This window comes from Callionymus lyra, chromosome 17 (genome assembly GCF_982586985.1).
Source record: "Callionymus lyra chromosome 17, fCalLyr1.hap1.1, whole genome shotgun sequence".
Classification (NCBI taxonomy): domain Eukaryota; kingdom Metazoa; phylum Chordata; class Actinopteri; order Syngnathiformes; family Callionymidae; genus Callionymus; species Callionymus lyra.
In genome coordinates this window covers 13,644,958-13,662,300 of record NC_141834.1, presented here as the reverse complement: position 1 = coordinate 13,662,300, position 17,343 = coordinate 13,644,958, and the positions used below count along the sequence as shown (strand labels likewise).

The window sequence follows — 17,343 nt, the reverse complement described above, 5'->3', positions numbered from 1 at the left end:
CTGAGTTAGCAAAAAAATAAATAAAAACACACCGGTTAACAGATCCTGAACAAACAATAGCAACAGCAACAAGACGTTTGTATTAAAGTTTTTTTTTTTTCCTAAAGTAAAAGAGAAAAATGGCAGTAGTACCCAAAACAGGATTTCCGTCACATGACTCACCGACGCCACCATCTGTTCAAAACACAACACTGCACTCATCAACATTCCACTGAAAAAACAAGACAATCCACGACTGTTTAGTATGATACTTTTTTTATTTTTTTAACTTAAAAAGAGAGTGGATCAAAAAATCGGGGATCAATAAATTAGAAATAAATATAGCTGCTGTCATAATTAATAATTAATACATACATTTGTAATCACGCAAATGCAAAGAGTCTGACAGAAACAGGCCCTCCGGAATCGTCTCTAGAAAATACTAAAATCAAAATATTGCAACCCAATTTCAAACCCCTTTTTCTCCCAATAAACAAAAATAATCGATAAATAAATAAATAAAAAATAGCTCAAATATTAAAACCACCCACATAAAAGTGCAACCCCCAGCCCTCCCTGTGTGTTCCAGCTAAGATCTAGGTATAAATTTAAAATAGGTCAGGGATTTCCCAATGTACAGTTTGGAATGTCTTATCCCTTTATGAAGATGTATCTAGTGGTAATAATAATAATAATAATGATAATAATGATTATGATAATAATAATAATAATGTGTCCTGTTCAGTGTTTATCTAAAGTAGTTATTCTTTTTGCTTTTTCTCGTTTTTTTTTTTAAATGCTGCTCTTTGTAAACTAAATTATTTACAGGTCAGTAAGGATCTTCTCCAAAGTCTCTTTATTTTCGTTTTCTTCTTTTTTGTTATGAAACATTTTCCCCCTCTATATTTGTCAGGTAATAGACTACACTGAAGAGATATATCGGCTGTTTTTTTTTCTCCGCCCCGCTCTGAGTTGTCTGAACTAAAGCACCCTGTTGGCAAAACTCCACATGGCAAAATCAAGCTCTCAGCTCCATGGGTTCCTCCACTGACTCTTGTCAGTGTGTGTGTTTGTGCACTTTATGTACATTTTTTTTTTTTTTTAAATCAGCCATGTGCCGTTTTTGAGTTGATGAGAGTGCTTGTGTGTGTGTGTGTGTGTGTGTGTGTGTCGGCCTGCAATGTGTGTGACTGCACTCCCCGACGCTCAAAGGCAGCAGACAGTCTGAAAGCACAATGCACCTTGGGATTCCACCTCGACTGGACTCTGAACGGTCACCTGTGTGAGGGAGTCGAAGGGGGGAGGAAGAGGGAGGGAAGGGGGTGAGAGATAAAACAAGGAGAGAGGGACAGAGTGAGGAAGGACATGTTAGAGATTAAAGTTATAAATTCACTTCTTGTCTGTTCAGTCGCTCATACACATGCCCTTCCCAGCAGACCGTCTTTGAACGCATCACTGGTGTGGAAGTGGATCGGAGCCGGCGGAATATTGAGCGGTTGAATTTTTACGTTTTTAGAGGTTCAAACTTGGAATTTGTTTGTTATTTTTAAGCATTTAAAATTTTTAAAAGTAATTTATATATTTAAATGTAAAATAGTTTTTTTTTAATGAATAATTAAATTAAATAATTTATATTTTGAAAGGTTATTTTAGTTTTTAATAATTAATTCATTTTCTGTGACGAACAATCCCTTAATCCCAAATTCAATAATTTGTACATTTTAGTGTGGGTTAAATTCAAGACTTTTTAAAGACGTTTTTAAGGCCATGTGAGTTTAAATTTAACCCAACAATAAATAATAAACCAAAAATTGAGAGAAAGAAATAATAAATTTACATAGAGTTAGGGACAATTATAAGGTAAGGTAAGGTAAAACTTTATTGAATAAACCGAATTGAATAAAAAAAATGTTTTTTTCTAATAGCCACAGAAAATACAGCAATTTTTCATAAAAAATAAATCAAAATAAAATAACAACAAGAACAAAGAGAAGATGATACAATCATACTAGATACAATACTAAAGATAAAGAATCTGTGAATTAATAAATAAGTAATTTATTTATTAATTTATTTAAAGAATCTAAATAAAGAAAAATTATATTGAAATATTTATTTTAACCAAAAACAAGACTTTTTAGTCCATTGAAAACATACTTTTTAAAAATAGATTAAGACATGAAAATCCATTTTTTTAATTTAAAATAAATAAAAATGAAATTTGATATTTGGGATGACAAAAAATCGTTTTTATCTCGTGCTCACATCTTTAAGAATTTTGAAAATTTGATTTAAAACATTTCATTTTTAGATTCATAAATGTAATGCCTTTAGACGTTTTAAGGATCCCTGATATATAATTATGCTACCAGACTATACCAATAGATTACAGAGCTACTTGATCCATCCATCATGATAAGTAAGTAAGTAAATGGCACTATTATACCGATATATATTGAATTTAAAAGGCTATGAATTAAATAATATTGAATTTAGACAATTTATTTTTGAATTATTGAAATTAGAATCTCAAACTCTATGTGTAAAAAATGTTTAATAAAAAGTTCCAACATTTAAAACGTAAGATTCAACGCTTCAGTATCGTGGCACTGATGTACTTCCATACACTGGACGTATAAGGACTTCAGTTGAGGATCAAAGCTCCCTAGTTTAACTCTCTGTCGCCCCGTCTCTGAACCATGGTGCCTGAAGACATACAAAAGTGCCTGAATCATGCAGCTGGAGTCGCCCTATGAACTATGAACTCGTGTGAACCGTACGTCCGTCCGCGCCGAGGTCTCCGCCTCCTCTGTGCCTCGAATCATAGCAAGCATCACTACGACCCACATGCATCACTCTCTGGCATTTGCAGCATAGAAATTCTGGGTGACCATTCAAATTGGAGTCGGAGGGGCCCGATCGAGAGATTGGAGGCTTCACAGGATTCATTTGACCTCTGTGACCTTTACTGTTCTCTCCCAGAATTCCTATAAGTGAAGGCTTTTTTTTTTCTTTTCTTGAATAAGCAGGAGTCTGAGCACCATGACAACAACATACCCTTTACCTCAAAACACCAGCTAGAGGAGGAGAGAGATGGACAGAAGCGAGGGAAGGAACTTGACAGATGGGGACAGAAGGGAAGGACAAGAGGAGGGAAGCGGTGAAGGGAGGGAAACACCATAAAAGCAGTGACAAACGGTCGAAAAGAGAGAACCAAGGGTAGGAAATCCAAGAGCTCAGCGGACCAATCAGACGGCAGGATACTGAAGTCTGCCTAGTGTTGTGGCGTCAACCCTTCTGTACGCTGACCTGTGGCGTCTCACAAAATGTCTTTTTAAAGATGCTGCTACAGTTCATCGCCTCTGGAGGTTTGTCAGTGCCATCATTGGACGGTTGAGTTTAACGTTTCAAATGTTGAAGCTTTTATTTATTTTTTCAAGCATTTAATTCAATAATTTATACATTGAAAAGTTGAATTATTTTGTTTTTATAGTTGAATTAAATAATAGAATATTTTCAAAATGAATGATTTGATTTTATTAATAATAATAATAATAATAATAATAATAATATATTTTATTTACATTGCACTATATGTTTGCACACAAATCTCAAAGATTAAGACATTTAAAAACATAACAGTACAACGCTAGATAGCAAGATTAAAAATTAGGTCTACACATTTTAAACATTTTTAAAAATGAAAATATGTTAAAATTCAAATTCATTTATTTATTTATAGCATTTTTATGTGATGATCAGCTTAAAGTTCGATAGATTCGTTCGATAAGCTTTTAGAAATGTCGGGTGACACTATTATAGTAAGATTTTTATTACTATTATTATATTTTATCGAATTTAAAAGGCTAGGAATGAAAAAATATTGAATTTAGAACATTTATTTTTTAATTATTGGAATAAGAATATCAAACTCTATGTGTAAAAAAATATATATACTCATTTCGAAAAACATCCACAATTTTCTTATTAAATTGTTCAATAAAAACAAATCTAAACTTTCAATAAAAATAATAATTGAATTAAATTATACAAAAAAAATCTACTTTTAGAATTGATTTTTTGAGTTTAATTATACAAAAATATATAAGTAAGTAAGTAATATCTATTTATATAGCGCATTTCAAGACCAGGGTCACAAAGCGCTTAAACAATCAAAACAATACTCAAAAAAGTATATACTTTAAAGATCAAGATAATACTGAGAACAACACAGGAGTTCCAGAAATAATGCTTTAAAAAACAAACACAATTTCAATGGAAAATTCAAAGTTTCAACATTTTAAATGTTAAATTCAACCCTTCTATATACTGATGCCACAGATCTACTTCCATAATCATCACCCTCGCTGCAGTGATCGACACGCCTGCGTTACAGTGTAACACTGTCACGGATGTACACAAAGATGTACCCAGTATCAAAAACAACACTTTTACGAAAAACACTACAGAAACTGATCAAAAACGAAGCTGCGACACGATAGCTGGATTAGATGCAGTGATTTCGATCGATTGTCATTTTTGATTTGATCAGTCCGGACCGTCGACAGTTATTGATCAGTATGTGCACAGGTCAATACAAAAAAAATCACAATGCACCAAACACAGTCTGTGGTCACTACGGCAACAGGACATGCAGGTCAACACATGGCTGGTTGCTGGAGGTGACAGAACAGAAAAATTGCCCATTGGGCAAAAACCAACACAGGCAATCAATCGCCACAGCAACCCAAACACAGGCCAACCAATCAACTTACAACAACGTGAGAGGAAGGGGGGTCAGAGCTTTATCGGTCACTAGGCAACCATTGCCATAGCGATGGGGTCCTGGTGTATTATGATTGGACGGAAGGATCTGGGGCGAAGTAAGTTGCAAAACAGCAGGAAACAAAATAAATAAGACTGTGAAAGAAAATATAAGCAAAACAATGTATTTTCTAAGGCTGAGCTGATATGGACGTATATCAGTGCCGTCACAATATTGAATGGATTAGTTGTTTCAAATGTTTAAACCTTGAATTATTTTATTCAAATGCTATTCTGTTTTAAGCTTCCCTTCATTTTATCTAATCATTTGTATATTGAAAAGTTTATTTTTTTAAATCATTTAATTCATATTTTTTATTCTGATAATTCCAAAATATATTTTATGAACACACTATGTTTTTTTTTTATTTTGTAGCCTTTTAAATTCAATATAAAAAATGTTGGCTTTGAACTTTCAGCCAATCGCGCTGCACGCAGACGATCATGTGACAACAATGAAGAAGAACCGTGCTGTGTCTCAAATCGCATACTAATCTTAGTATGCTAGAAGTTAGTATGCATCAGTTTAGTATGCATACTAACTAGTACGCAAATTCTCCGCAGATAGTATGTCTCAAATCAAACCCTGAAGCTACACACTAACCGGAAATCACAGCTTCTTCTTCTACTTCTATTTAACGATGTTTCAAGCAGCTGTTTGAACGCTATCGCTGACACCTGCTGGCAGCACATATTGCAACTTTGGAAAAAGAAATAAAGAAAAAATATGAGAATCTAAATAATCGCGAGATATTTAAGCTGGTATCAGCAGCGAAGACGTGTTTATCCTCCTACTGCTGCTGAAAATACACCTGTAAGTATATGCATATATATGCATTTATATATGACGTAACTTCCGTTTAAAACGTCACTAAAATGGCGGCTGTTTAGTGTGGTTAGTGTCCATCGAACCATACTCAATTTTGTGGGCGTGTTAGTACGCCAATTTAGTATGCATGGCGCACTACATTTCGCATACTAAGAATTGAGACATACTAACGTACTAAAAATAATAACTTTTAGTACGCTAGTATGCGATTTGAGACACAGCACCGGTGAGTCCAAAGTAATAATTAAACTATTTGCAACTAATGGTCGTTTTTTACGGATTCGGCGCACGATTGGCTGAAAGTTCAATGGCGCTATTAGAACAACATTTTAAAACTGAATTTAAAAGGCTCCAAATTAAAATATAATGAATTTAGAACATGTATTTGAGAAGTTTGAGAATTAGAATAACAAACTCTATGTGTAATTCTTTTTTTAATTTAAATTATTTAAAAGAAAAATATGTCAATTATGTTTAAAAATATTTATTATTTTAATAAAAAATAATTCAAAGTTTCAACATTTTAAATGTTTAATCCAACACTTAAATATTCTGCCGACACTGATATACTTCCAAAAAAAAGCTACTCAAGCTCAATGACAAGAAACTTCTTTTTTAAATTTTAAATCTTAAAAATGTTCTGCTTCAAACCCCGTCACCTCAGGACTTAAAAAACAAGTCTTCGTCGCTCATTTGTTCCCCACCTCTGGATTTCTTCCTCCTGCTCCGGGGGCCGGCTAGCTCAGTACGGACGGTTGGCGTCTTTGGGCCGCTTGAGCTGCACCTTGAGTCTCTTCATGCCGATCTGGAATCCGTTCATGGCCTGGATGGCGGCCTGGGCGCTGGCAGGATTGTCAAAACTCACGAATCCTTCAAGAGGAAAGAAATGTTTTAATTGTTCACCTTGAGGAAAGATCAGATTCTCTGATTCCATTGAGATTTAATACGCCCGTTAAATCACTCTTGTTTTTTTTTTACAACGTGCCCTTTCCTGTCGGGGGTCTGCCGTCTCCCTGCGTATCTCACCGAAACATTTGCTCTGGTTGGTGGCCCGATCCACGAACACCTTCGCCGAGATGACATTGCCAAAGGGCAAGAACATCTGCAGCATCTCGGAGTCGCTGAATTCCTGAGGCAGGTGGTAGATGAAGATGTTGCAACCCTCCGGCCCTGCGACACACACACACACACACACACACACACGGACGGGCGTCAGACGGATACGGTGACGAATGACCGTCGCCCGTAAACAACTTAAGAACGAAGGAGGGGCGTGGCCCCCGCCAGACAGGAAGTCACATCACCTTCTCTCTGCTGCTGTTGCTGGGGCTGCTGGTGTTGCTGGGCAACCAGTGTTGGCTGCTGGGGGAACGGCTGACCGACCAATCCGTAGGCGGCGGGGTACGCCGCTATTGGGCGGAGACGGACAATAACATTAGCCGATTGGAGGAAACCAACAGGTGGCAACATGAGAAACGTCCAACCCGGGCCCCGCTCCATTGAAAAACCCCAATGTGTTCCTTTGAAGGTGAAACCTATTAAGTGAGTGGCGTCTCCCAAACAAAGACGTTCCCAAAACGGAGAACACATTACTGCCTTCCTTCCATGAATCCCGCTCACAGGTGGCTCTGAAGGGTAATTTGCTGTATTAGCGAGCGCCAATGTGACTCTTGCGGAACAAAGAAGATAAATCTTTATAAGGTCCGACCAGCAGCTGCCCTTGAATTATCTCCAGGAGGAGAATCATTTTTTCACCAATTTGTTCTTGTCTTCTTCTTTGGTTACTCGAACCTTCTCGTGAATTTCATCAACAAAAGAACGACTACATTCTTCTGGTTTTTTTTTATTATCACGCAAATATTGACGCCGTTTCTTCATTTTCCTGTCGCAATTACACTTCCAGCCACTAGATGGCATCAGTCATTACGTCCTCCATATCTAAAGAATTAAATCCTGTGGAATCCTAGAGATGACTGAGGACGAGAGGATACAATCGACTCTAGACAACCACATAACTCTCGGCGAAGTCGTAGATGCTTTCATTTGTTTTTGAAACAAAAATATGTCCAGACATCAGATTTAAAAGCTGCTGGAGTCGACTGTATCCTCTCGCCCTCAGTCATAGCCAGGATCTCGCGTTCATTTATTCTTCTTTTAGCTTTGGAAGACCTCATATCTGCTAGTGGCTGGAAGTGTAAGTGCAACACAAAAATGATCAAAAAATAAACCGATACAGTGCTTTTGAATATCAATATAAAAAATATTTTAATAATATTGAAGCGTGTTGATATTTTCTTACACCCGTTGGAACTACTAGGTCGGGGAAAAAAACGGAAAAACACATTTTTGTGAAGTTCCGAATTACCATCTGGATCTACGAATCATTTGAAGGTTCATCACATGTGTGTTTTACTTCCATATTACGTTACGTCAATATCAAATATATTCAAACGTTAAATTAAGTTTTTGATTAAACTGATATATTGAGTCAATAATATTTGGTTAAAAAATAAACAATATAAAAAAAAAGAGCTGCTTGGTGGATGTCTGCGCTCTCTCGTGTGCTGTGATGTATCTTCTGAACAATGTAATGGTTGTAGAAACCACTAAAATAAATAAACCCACCTGTGTAGTGCTGCATGCCGGCGTAGGCCTGTTGTAGCGGGTCCAGCGCTCCGGCCGGAGTTTGAGCTGACGACAGACAGAAGTCTAATCAAAGTTTAAATCAGGTCAGAAACATGTTGTCATGACACATACATGTTGACGTGTGACGCAGGAGCATGTTTGTCACACCTTGATATGGATGAACGCCGTTGGTGTAGATGGTCTCTGTCGCCTGCTGACCGTTGGTTTGTGCCTGCACGCTGCTGTAGCCGTTCACGCCGATAGGGGGCGGCAGAGCTGGAACAGGCGTCCCTGCGATGGTTGGTGGAGTATTTGTTCCTGCAGACAGTACAGTTACAAACACACCACAACCGTGACCGGACAATACAAGAAACATGTTTAACTACAGATGGCATGGGGCCACACAGGGTCAGCTGATTGTGTTTATTTTGGCCCTTCATTACTTATTTGTCCAGCTCTTATGTATAAAAATAATGTACTTTATTTTACAAATATTCTGTTATTTTCATGTATTTTTTCAAAGAAAAATTACAGATATATTTGTAAACCCAGTCTTTACCTTTTTATATGTATTTTCATTTATTGAAAATGATCTCACACACACGTTTTATTGAAAACGATTTTATCTTTGACCCAGAGATGACACAAATGTTATCTATAATATTTGATTGTCCTTTATATTTATTGATTTTATTTTAAATTATCTTACAGTAACAAAACATGTTATTTGGGGGGTTATTTGTAATAGAAATATAATTGTGTTTCTTTTCCAAGATGATTTGCAGTTCAATTAATTCTTATTGTCTTATATTTTCTATATCTTATATTTATTTATTGAACACCAATATATTCACTAGAAAAAAAAAAGTATATATATATTCTGAATCCCATTATCTCAATTGTATATTTAAAAGTAATAATTAAAAAAATCATTTGGTATAAAAAAAAGCAATAATTATGAACATAATCGACTGATAAGACTTGATAAAAGTGGGGCACGGGGGCTACATGTGCCCCTTTATTCATGTGGACGGAGTAAAACTGTAAACTGAAACAAGAAGATATTTTTCTAATGGCAACTAACTAAATTATTTTTTACTGTTAATTTTATCTTAAATAGTACTTCTTAACATTTATTTTATTTATTGTAGTCCTTTAAAATAAATTGAAAGATAGTTGAGAAAAAAGACCAACTTAAAAAACTTTTAAAAATGTATTTTTTCAATGTATATTTAAATAAAATATACCTTAACAGCTTTTTTTAATGTTTCATCTTTTAATCTTTCATATTGAATCCTCGTCACTCCAGTATTTCCCATCATATCATGAAATAGGAATATTCATCTGCTTGATTTTCCTCTTTTCTCTTCCACATATGGAAAGCGTTCCACAGGCCGAAGTCTTACCCGAAGACGACGTGATGGGCGTGATGGGCGTGGCGATGATTCCGTTGGCGTTGAGCGCCGCCATCTGCTGCATCTGTACGGCGGCGACCGTCGCCACCGGAGACAAGTACGCCGACTGGGCGACCAGGGCCTGCTGTTGGACGAGCTGTGGACGTGACGGGAGACGTTAAGGTGGACCAGAAGAGAAGAAGAAGAAGAAGAAGAAGGAGGACAAGAAGACAAAGAAGACGTTTTAAAACAGGAAAAGAGCGAAGGAAAGGCGAGGGACAGGGAGGGGAGTGATGGAGGAACAGATGAATAGAGATCTAATTACAGGGCCATTATGTCCAGAGTCAGTGGGTTAATGGTTGTGTGTTGCGGGAAAGCTAATGCCGGATGACGTATGTCCTGTTGTCTGGATAATAACATTAGCCCCAATTAGAGCCGTGATAGCCTCTTCAAACTTATGACATCCTACTCAACCCCCCCCCCCACTTCAAACTGTTTACATGTTGCACAACCAGGCCTCTTATTCCCCCCAAAAAAGACTCGCCTGTGCGTTGACGGCTTGCGTGTAGGCGTTGTAGGCGGGGAAGTTGAGGGTCATCGGGCTGAAGATGCCGAGCTGCGACGCCACCTGCTGCATCCTCCTCAGCCCCCGCTCCTTCTCGGTGTCGGCGAACTTGACCACCAGACTGGACGACGCTCCCTGAGAGAGACATGAGACGAAGCTTGAGCTGTAATTACACGCAGGTTAATGCGCCGATCCGTTATTCTCCAATGGGATCAGGATCGCTGTTTATTAATTCCTTTTGTCAATCCATTTGATCCTTTTAGCTGTCGCTGGGGGCCCGAAAAAAAAGCCATCTAATGACTCGGGGGCCGGACGGGAAGTGATGTCACGGAGAAGAAAAAAAAGGAACGGTGGACGGACTCACGGGCATGGTGCGACTCCCGTGCAAGCTGTTGATGGCCGCCTGAGCCTCGGCGTGACCCTGGAACTTTACGAACGCACAACCTGTGGCGAGATGGAAAGATTAGAGATATGACCGGTGACCTCAGGAATGAATCTGACCTTTATTCTAGTGGCATCTGTACATGTACAAGATAATATTGATATAATTTGATTTCAAAATACTTTATCAGTATTCAACAGCACTTTGTCATTTATTTTGGCAAACATTTTAATTGTTATCATAGTTCTTTTATGGTTTATATTTCAATAAAATGTGCTTAAAATAAAACAATTATTTCTGTAATTTTTTGCAATTAAAATGCAATTATTAACAGCGTTTGTTCATTTTTGTGTAGCAATTCAACTTCTGGCCGCTAGATGGCAGCTGCCTCCACATCTCAAGGAACAATTAAATTCTGCGACATCCAGGTGATGACTGAGGACGAGAGGATACAGTCGGCTCCAGCAGCTTTAAAATGCTGATGCTTGGACATATTTTGGTTTCAAAACAAATGGCATTCAGCTGATGTTTATATATTGTATTTTACAATAATTATTTGATGTTTTACATTGCAACAAGGTGTGTATTAAAAATTAAATAAAAAAAATGTATTTACAATTAATGGAAAAAGGAACTCCTGCGAGATCTAGGGTTATGACTGAGGATGAGGGGATACAGTCGAATCCAGCAGCTTTAAAATGCTGATGCTTGGACATATTTTGGTTTCAAATCAAATGGCATTCAGCTGATGTTTATATATTTTATTTTTACAATAATTATTTGATGTTTTACATTGCAACAAGGTGTGTATTAAAAATTAAATAAAAAAATGTATTTACAATTAATAGAAATAGGAACTCCTGCGAGATCTAGGGTTATGACTGAGGATGAGGGGATACAGTCGAATCCAGCAGCTTTAAAATGCTGATGCTTGGACATATTTTGGTTTCAAAACAAATGGCATTCAGCTGATGTTTATATATTTTATTTTTACAATTATTATTTTATGGTTTATATTGCAACAAAGTGTGTATTAAAAACCAAATCAAAAAATGTATTTACAATTAATGGAACAAGGAAATCCTGCGAGATCTAGGGTTATGACTGAGGACGAGGGGATACAGTCGAATCCAGCAGCTTTTAATGCTGATGCTTGGACATATTTTGGTTTAAAAACAAATGGCATTCAGATGATGTTAAATATTTTATTTTTACAATAATCATTTTATGGTTTATATTACAACAAAGAGGTGTATTGAAAACCCAATCAAAAAATGTATTCACAATTATTGGAACAACAAAATCCTGTGAGATCTGGGTAATGACTGAGAACGAGAGGATACAGTCGACTGTAGGTTTGGACATATTTTGGTTTTAAAAGAAATTAAAGCAATTTTGAGAATTAAGAGTCATGTGGTCTGTAAATTCTGCGACACCAGAGTCAAGTACTCGACAATACTACAAATACTTTGTTACTACAGTATCACAATATGTTGTATCGTTGCCCCTGTATCGTGATATGTGTCGTTGCGTAATACACACTCCTTGTCTATACAGGTATTTTTGTTGCGTAAGTAATGTGCTTAGTGTACAGATATTTGGTAATTTGGTGAAATAATACTACAAATATATCCCTGCTACTACAGTATCACAACAATATTGTATCGCCAGATTCTTGCCAATACACATCTAAATTATTTTCTGGATTCAATTAAGTCAACATTAATCAACATTTCCAGCTAATATTTTTGAAAAGTCATTTATTTTTGCTGGTTAATCTGTGGTTAATTGCGATAAATGCGAGTTCTGCGACGTGACCCGGGCCTGTTACCTTTGCTGGTGCCGTCTGGTCCTCTTAGAACCGTGCACTCGTCGATGGTGCCGAAGGGTTCGAACAGCCTTCTGACGTCCTCGTCGCTCTGCTGCTTCCCCAACATGCCGACGAACAGCTTTCTGTCCTCTGAAAAATAAACAAATCTAAGATTAAAATCTGTTTGATGTATTTTTTTTCAATCTGTCCGGCACCAACACCAGGGGGCAGTGTTCGCCGCTGTAAGAGCCGTGAGTGTGAATCACATTGACCTGCCAGGCTCCCCGCTGACTCTCCATCACTGACTGATCTTTTTGGACAGCTCGCCAATGTGTGTTTGTGTAAACGCGTGTGTGTGTGTGTGTGTGTGTGAGTGTGTGTGTCTCACCTCCTCTGCCCTCGCTGTCAGCTGGTTTCACCTGGATTGGTCGATTCATCTGAGGAGCAAACAAGAAACACAACATAAACAAGTCTGACTCAATTTAGGCAACTGTCGACTTATGGGTGCACCCAGGGGGCAAGAGAGGGGGAGGCGGGGGTCTGACTCTGTGCTAGCATGAGCCAGGAACAGCTTGTGTAGCATTCAAACAAACCAGAATATGAACAGTAAATGTAGCTCTAGAGCAGGGAATTTAAAATCCAAGGCATGTGAGCAATCATAATAAGAAAAAAACATCTTAATCACTTTAACAGGAATCACTGAACAGGTGAGGATGGTGAGAAATAAATATATTTAAAAGAACGTGTTAATATGGTTTATATTTACAGGGATAATAATAATCCAGTATGTATGTGTTGTTTTTTTGTAATATTGTGCTATATTATAATGTTTAATTTGTTTTCATACTTGTGTGTCTATGGTAGAGCTGTGAGAAAATATCTTAAATATGCCAATACTGTATCCATACGTATATAGAGTATATATATATATATATATGGTTATTTTCTGGAATTCTGATTGTTTTTCATTTTTATCATAGTTCTTTTATAGTTTATACTTCAATAAATTTGCAATTCAAACATTTTTTTAATTACAATTAATAACAATGAAATCATGCGAGGTCCGGCGAGGACTGGGGACGAGAGGATACGGTCGACTCCAGCAGCTTTTAAAGCTGATGTTTGGACGTATTTTGGTTTAAAAACAAATTAAAGCAGTTATGACTTTGTCAAGAGTCTTGTGGGTCTGTAAATACTGCAACACCAGAGTCAAGTACTCGACCATTCTGCATATATATCCTTGGTACTGCAGTATCACAATATGTTGAATCCTTGCTCCTGTATCGTGATAGATCTCATATCACCAGATTCTTGTAAATACACACTCCTATTCTACACAGATATTTATGTTGGGCAAGTAATGTGCTCTGTACATATATTTGGTAATTTATGGCACACTAAAAATAATAGTTTAAAAGGAAAAGGTAATTTAAAGATTTTTTTTTTAAAATTCTTTATTGACCTTTTTTACATTACACTGTATCCCTTTTTGGCTTGATTTTTATTTGTATTTCTTTCTTTTGTATGTAAAAATAACAAAATATATTTGACTTGTTAAACTGTTGTAAAATAAATAAACAAGTTCATAGCATTGAACATCAAATTAGTTGAAACCACTGAGAAATTTTGACCTAAATTTTATCTTTCAGATTCAATAACATATCAATAACGTATATAAAAAAAAACCATAAAACAGACTCGTCGTGTCGTCACGTGAATTCGAACACGATAACAGGATGACTTTGCTTTTCCTTGAAGCAAACGTAGGAACTTCTTTAATTATGTTTCATAACTTTCTGGGATGTAGCAATCACACATTTGTGCAAAGTCGGCAGTTTTCACACACTCTTAGGCTTTCAAAAGAAGACGTGCACACACACACACACACACACACCCACACACACACACACACACACACACACACACACACACACACACACACACACACACACACACACACACACACACACACACACACACACACACACACAGAGAGTCAGAATGGAGTACTAGCAGGGATTGAGAGGTGACAAGATTAAGAATACGGGCCAGTTGATCTGGATTACAGAAGAACCAGGGATTAGATGAGGGAGAAGGTTGGGATGAGGGAAGCCAGCGGGGGCCAGAGAGGGAGAGAGATTGTGGTGTGTGAAGGGAAAAGGTTCTGTCAGGCTGCAGAGAAAGAATGGAGAAGCCAACCCAGGGGAGCGGAGAGAACTTCATTCAGTTGATAGCGCGGGTTGAAGGCCAAGAGACGCCGAAAGTGAAAAAGGAAAAAAAAAAAGGTCCGTTTCACGAAGAGTGATGCAAAGAAACTGGGCGTGGGAGGATGAAAGAAAAGCTAATCTCTGGGACGATGAATCACCAACAGAAATGTGGAGTGGGACGGGGGGGTGAGGGAGTGGAGGGGTGAGATTCAGTCGTGACTTGTCAGAAAAATCTCACGATATCTAAGATCCATACATACACACACACACACACACACACACGTGTGTTCTGGACTTTTACACGAAGACACACAAACACACTTCATCCACATGTGATGCTTAGTCACAGCGCTGAGGCGATGAGACAGAGTGTGAGTGCCAGAGGGATGTGGGAGTGGGGGAGGTGAAGGGCTGCAGAAGGATAGTGATGAAAAGAAGTGCAAGAACGGAGAAGAAGAATAGATTAATCCTGCGCGGGGGTTAGAGAGGAAGACGCGGAGAAGGAAATGAGAAGCGAAGAAAGGTGTTGAATGAAGTGATCGCTTCTATAGGGAAGATTTTTTACATCGGATTTAAAACGCTACGATTAAAAAAATGTTGAATTTGTAAAAAGAAATGTCGGAATTAGAATATCAAACTCTATGTGTAAAACATAAATAAATAAATAAATAATTTCAGCACTTTAAATTCAATATCAAAACGTGGGCACAATTATATTAACATTATATTGAATTTTAAAGGCTATGAATTAAAACAAAAAACAGGTTAAAATCAGAAAAAAAAAGATATATATTTGAACTATTGCAATAAGTGTATCAAACTATATATGTAATTAATTATTAATCAAAAACGAATTCAACCTCTCAATATATAGGGTGTTGAATTTATTTATTTAATTATAATTTATTTAAAAAATAGCGTCTTTGCTCATGTAGAAACTAACAATATTATTTTTTAACTATTTCTATTGTTCAATATTAGTTTAACTCTAAATATGACTTAAGGGATTTAGTTTTTCAGTTTTATCTTGACCTTTAAAGTATATACTTTATTGAGTATTGTTTTGATTGTTTAAGCGCTTTGTGACCCTGGTCTAGAAAAGCGCTATACAAATAAAAATTACTTACTTACTTACATCGTTTTGTAATCTTTTATGTATTTTTTATTTACATCAGATAAAAAAAAGTTACAAATATAATAGCTACTTACTTAGATTGCAATATATACATTTTCTATCGAAGGTTTTAGTTTTTGTTTAGTTTTCCCATTATATTAAGCTTTTCCTGTACTTTTACTTTTACTTGAAGGCCCCTCACGACGGTGACTGTTTAAATTGTGGCCCCTTGAGTAAACTTAATTTCTCTAGAGTGATAGTAAAATCAAAACAAACAATATTACAAATGATATTAGGTTTTTTAATTGGCTTCAGTGCAACAAAATCAAAGTTCATGTTTGTGTGAGAGTGCGACTCTATTTTTCCATCGCTATCTTTAAAGTTGATTCCCTGATTTATTAATTTCCTGGTAAGACGGATGAGTAAAAGTGAGGAAGTGGACGGAGCGAAGGATGGAGGGGAGGGGGGAGGAAGAGAGGACGAGAGGGAGAAGAAGAGAAAGGTCCCAGTGGGGTGTTAAGGCAATGTAATGAAGCTGGTAATTGAGGAGAGGGCAGAGCAGAGAGAGACTGATCCATACATTTGATTAATCAGCTCTTAGCTGTCACCACACGGCTATTGATCTCGGGCAAGGCCATCGCACACTCACAGACACAAATCCGTGCCGGCGTCCGAGCGACGCTCTCGTAAAAAAAAAAAAAAACGGCGTTGGAGGAAGGGATGATGGACACTTTTAACCTCACGCCTTTATTGACCAGCTTATACATAAAATCTGCGGGAAATGCAACACAACCTCACGGGGTTCCCCCCCCCGCCGCCCCGCCACCCCCCAACCTTGGATCAAAACTGCTCATCCATCCACTCATCCACCCGTCTATCCATCAAGCGTGTCCGTCCCGCCGCTGCCGTCTATCTCCAGCGCCATCCATCTTCCCGCTATCAACCCATCGATCAGTCCCGTCTTGTTCATTGATCCGGGCCTGTGTTGTAGAGCCGGGCTGATTGTAGCGAGATTTGTGTCCACTAACCCCTTTCTCTATCCTTTCGATCTGTCCATCACCTCCTCCATTTCTCCCTTCATTAGGCCTATTCAGGCCCGGGCCCCGGCCATGATAAAACACACCGAACCCGAATGCCGCCTCGTAAATCAATTCTCATCAGCCTCTAGGAAACCTGGCGCGCCGATCATTGAGGGAAGTATTGAGAGAGATGTGGAGGAGGAGGGAAGACGCGGCAACAGGTGAACGCCGCCGCTTCTTCCACGAACAAAAAAAACACAAAGGCAAGAGGAAAATCGGCATGGCAACCATTCCTAGTTGCCATGGCGAAGGTATGACGGCACACTGTGCGAGTAAACAAGGATGCTGGTCGCCAGGGCCGACCGCTGCGATCCTCTAGTAAACAATAGATTTGTAGGGACGTTATTTCAGAGCGTCCTGGGGATGAGAGTGAAAAAATAAGAGCATGCAGCGTTTTTTTCGTTTGCAGAATTTGTGTTGTCACTTCTGTCTGATGGCATGGAGTCGTAGGTGTGGAATTATTCTGCTGCTGCTGCATAGTTAAACACATTGTTGCAGCTCCTTCTTCACACTGTTGCAGAAACTCAAACAAAAA

The 17,343-nt window shown here is 37.7% G+C and overlaps 2 protein-coding genes across 4 annotated transcripts in view; one reads left to right on the top strand and one right to left on the bottom strand.

Annotated features, from left to right (window-relative positions):
- Positions 1 to 17,343, top strand: part of itga10 (integrin, alpha 10) — a 370,978-nt gene that overhangs the window by 133,251 nt on the left and 220,384 nt on the right. The window lies entirely within an intron of this gene.
- Positions 239 to 17,343, bottom strand: part of celf3b (cugbp, Elav-like family member 3b) — a 37,869-nt gene continuing 20,764 nt past the window's right edge. The window contains exons 4-14 of one of the 3 annotated variants that reach the window (XM_087812347.1): positions 12,797 to 12,845; positions 12,430 to 12,558; positions 10,581 to 10,660; positions 10,196 to 10,351; positions 9,664 to 9,808; positions 8,426 to 8,575; positions 8,258 to 8,341; positions 6,937 to 7,041; positions 6,659 to 6,802; positions 6,337 to 6,502; positions 239 to 1,257 (exon numbers count right to left, since the gene is read on the bottom strand). In XM_087812347.1, coding sequence (XP_087668473.1) covers positions 6,375 to 6,502; positions 6,659 to 6,802; positions 6,937 to 7,041; positions 8,258 to 8,341; positions 8,426 to 8,575; positions 9,664 to 9,808; positions 10,196 to 10,351; positions 10,581 to 10,660; positions 12,430 to 12,558; positions 12,797 to 12,845 — 1,170 coding nt within the window. In that variant the 3' untranslated portion in view covers positions 239 to 1,257; positions 6,337 to 6,374. The remainder of the gene's footprint in view (positions 1,258 to 6,336; positions 6,503 to 6,658; positions 6,803 to 6,936; positions 7,042 to 8,257; positions 8,342 to 8,425; positions 8,576 to 9,663; positions 9,809 to 10,195; positions 10,352 to 10,580; positions 10,661 to 12,429; positions 12,559 to 12,796; positions 12,846 to 17,343) is intronic. The other 2 variants (XM_087812349.1, XM_087812348.1) reach the window with 2 other exon arrangements.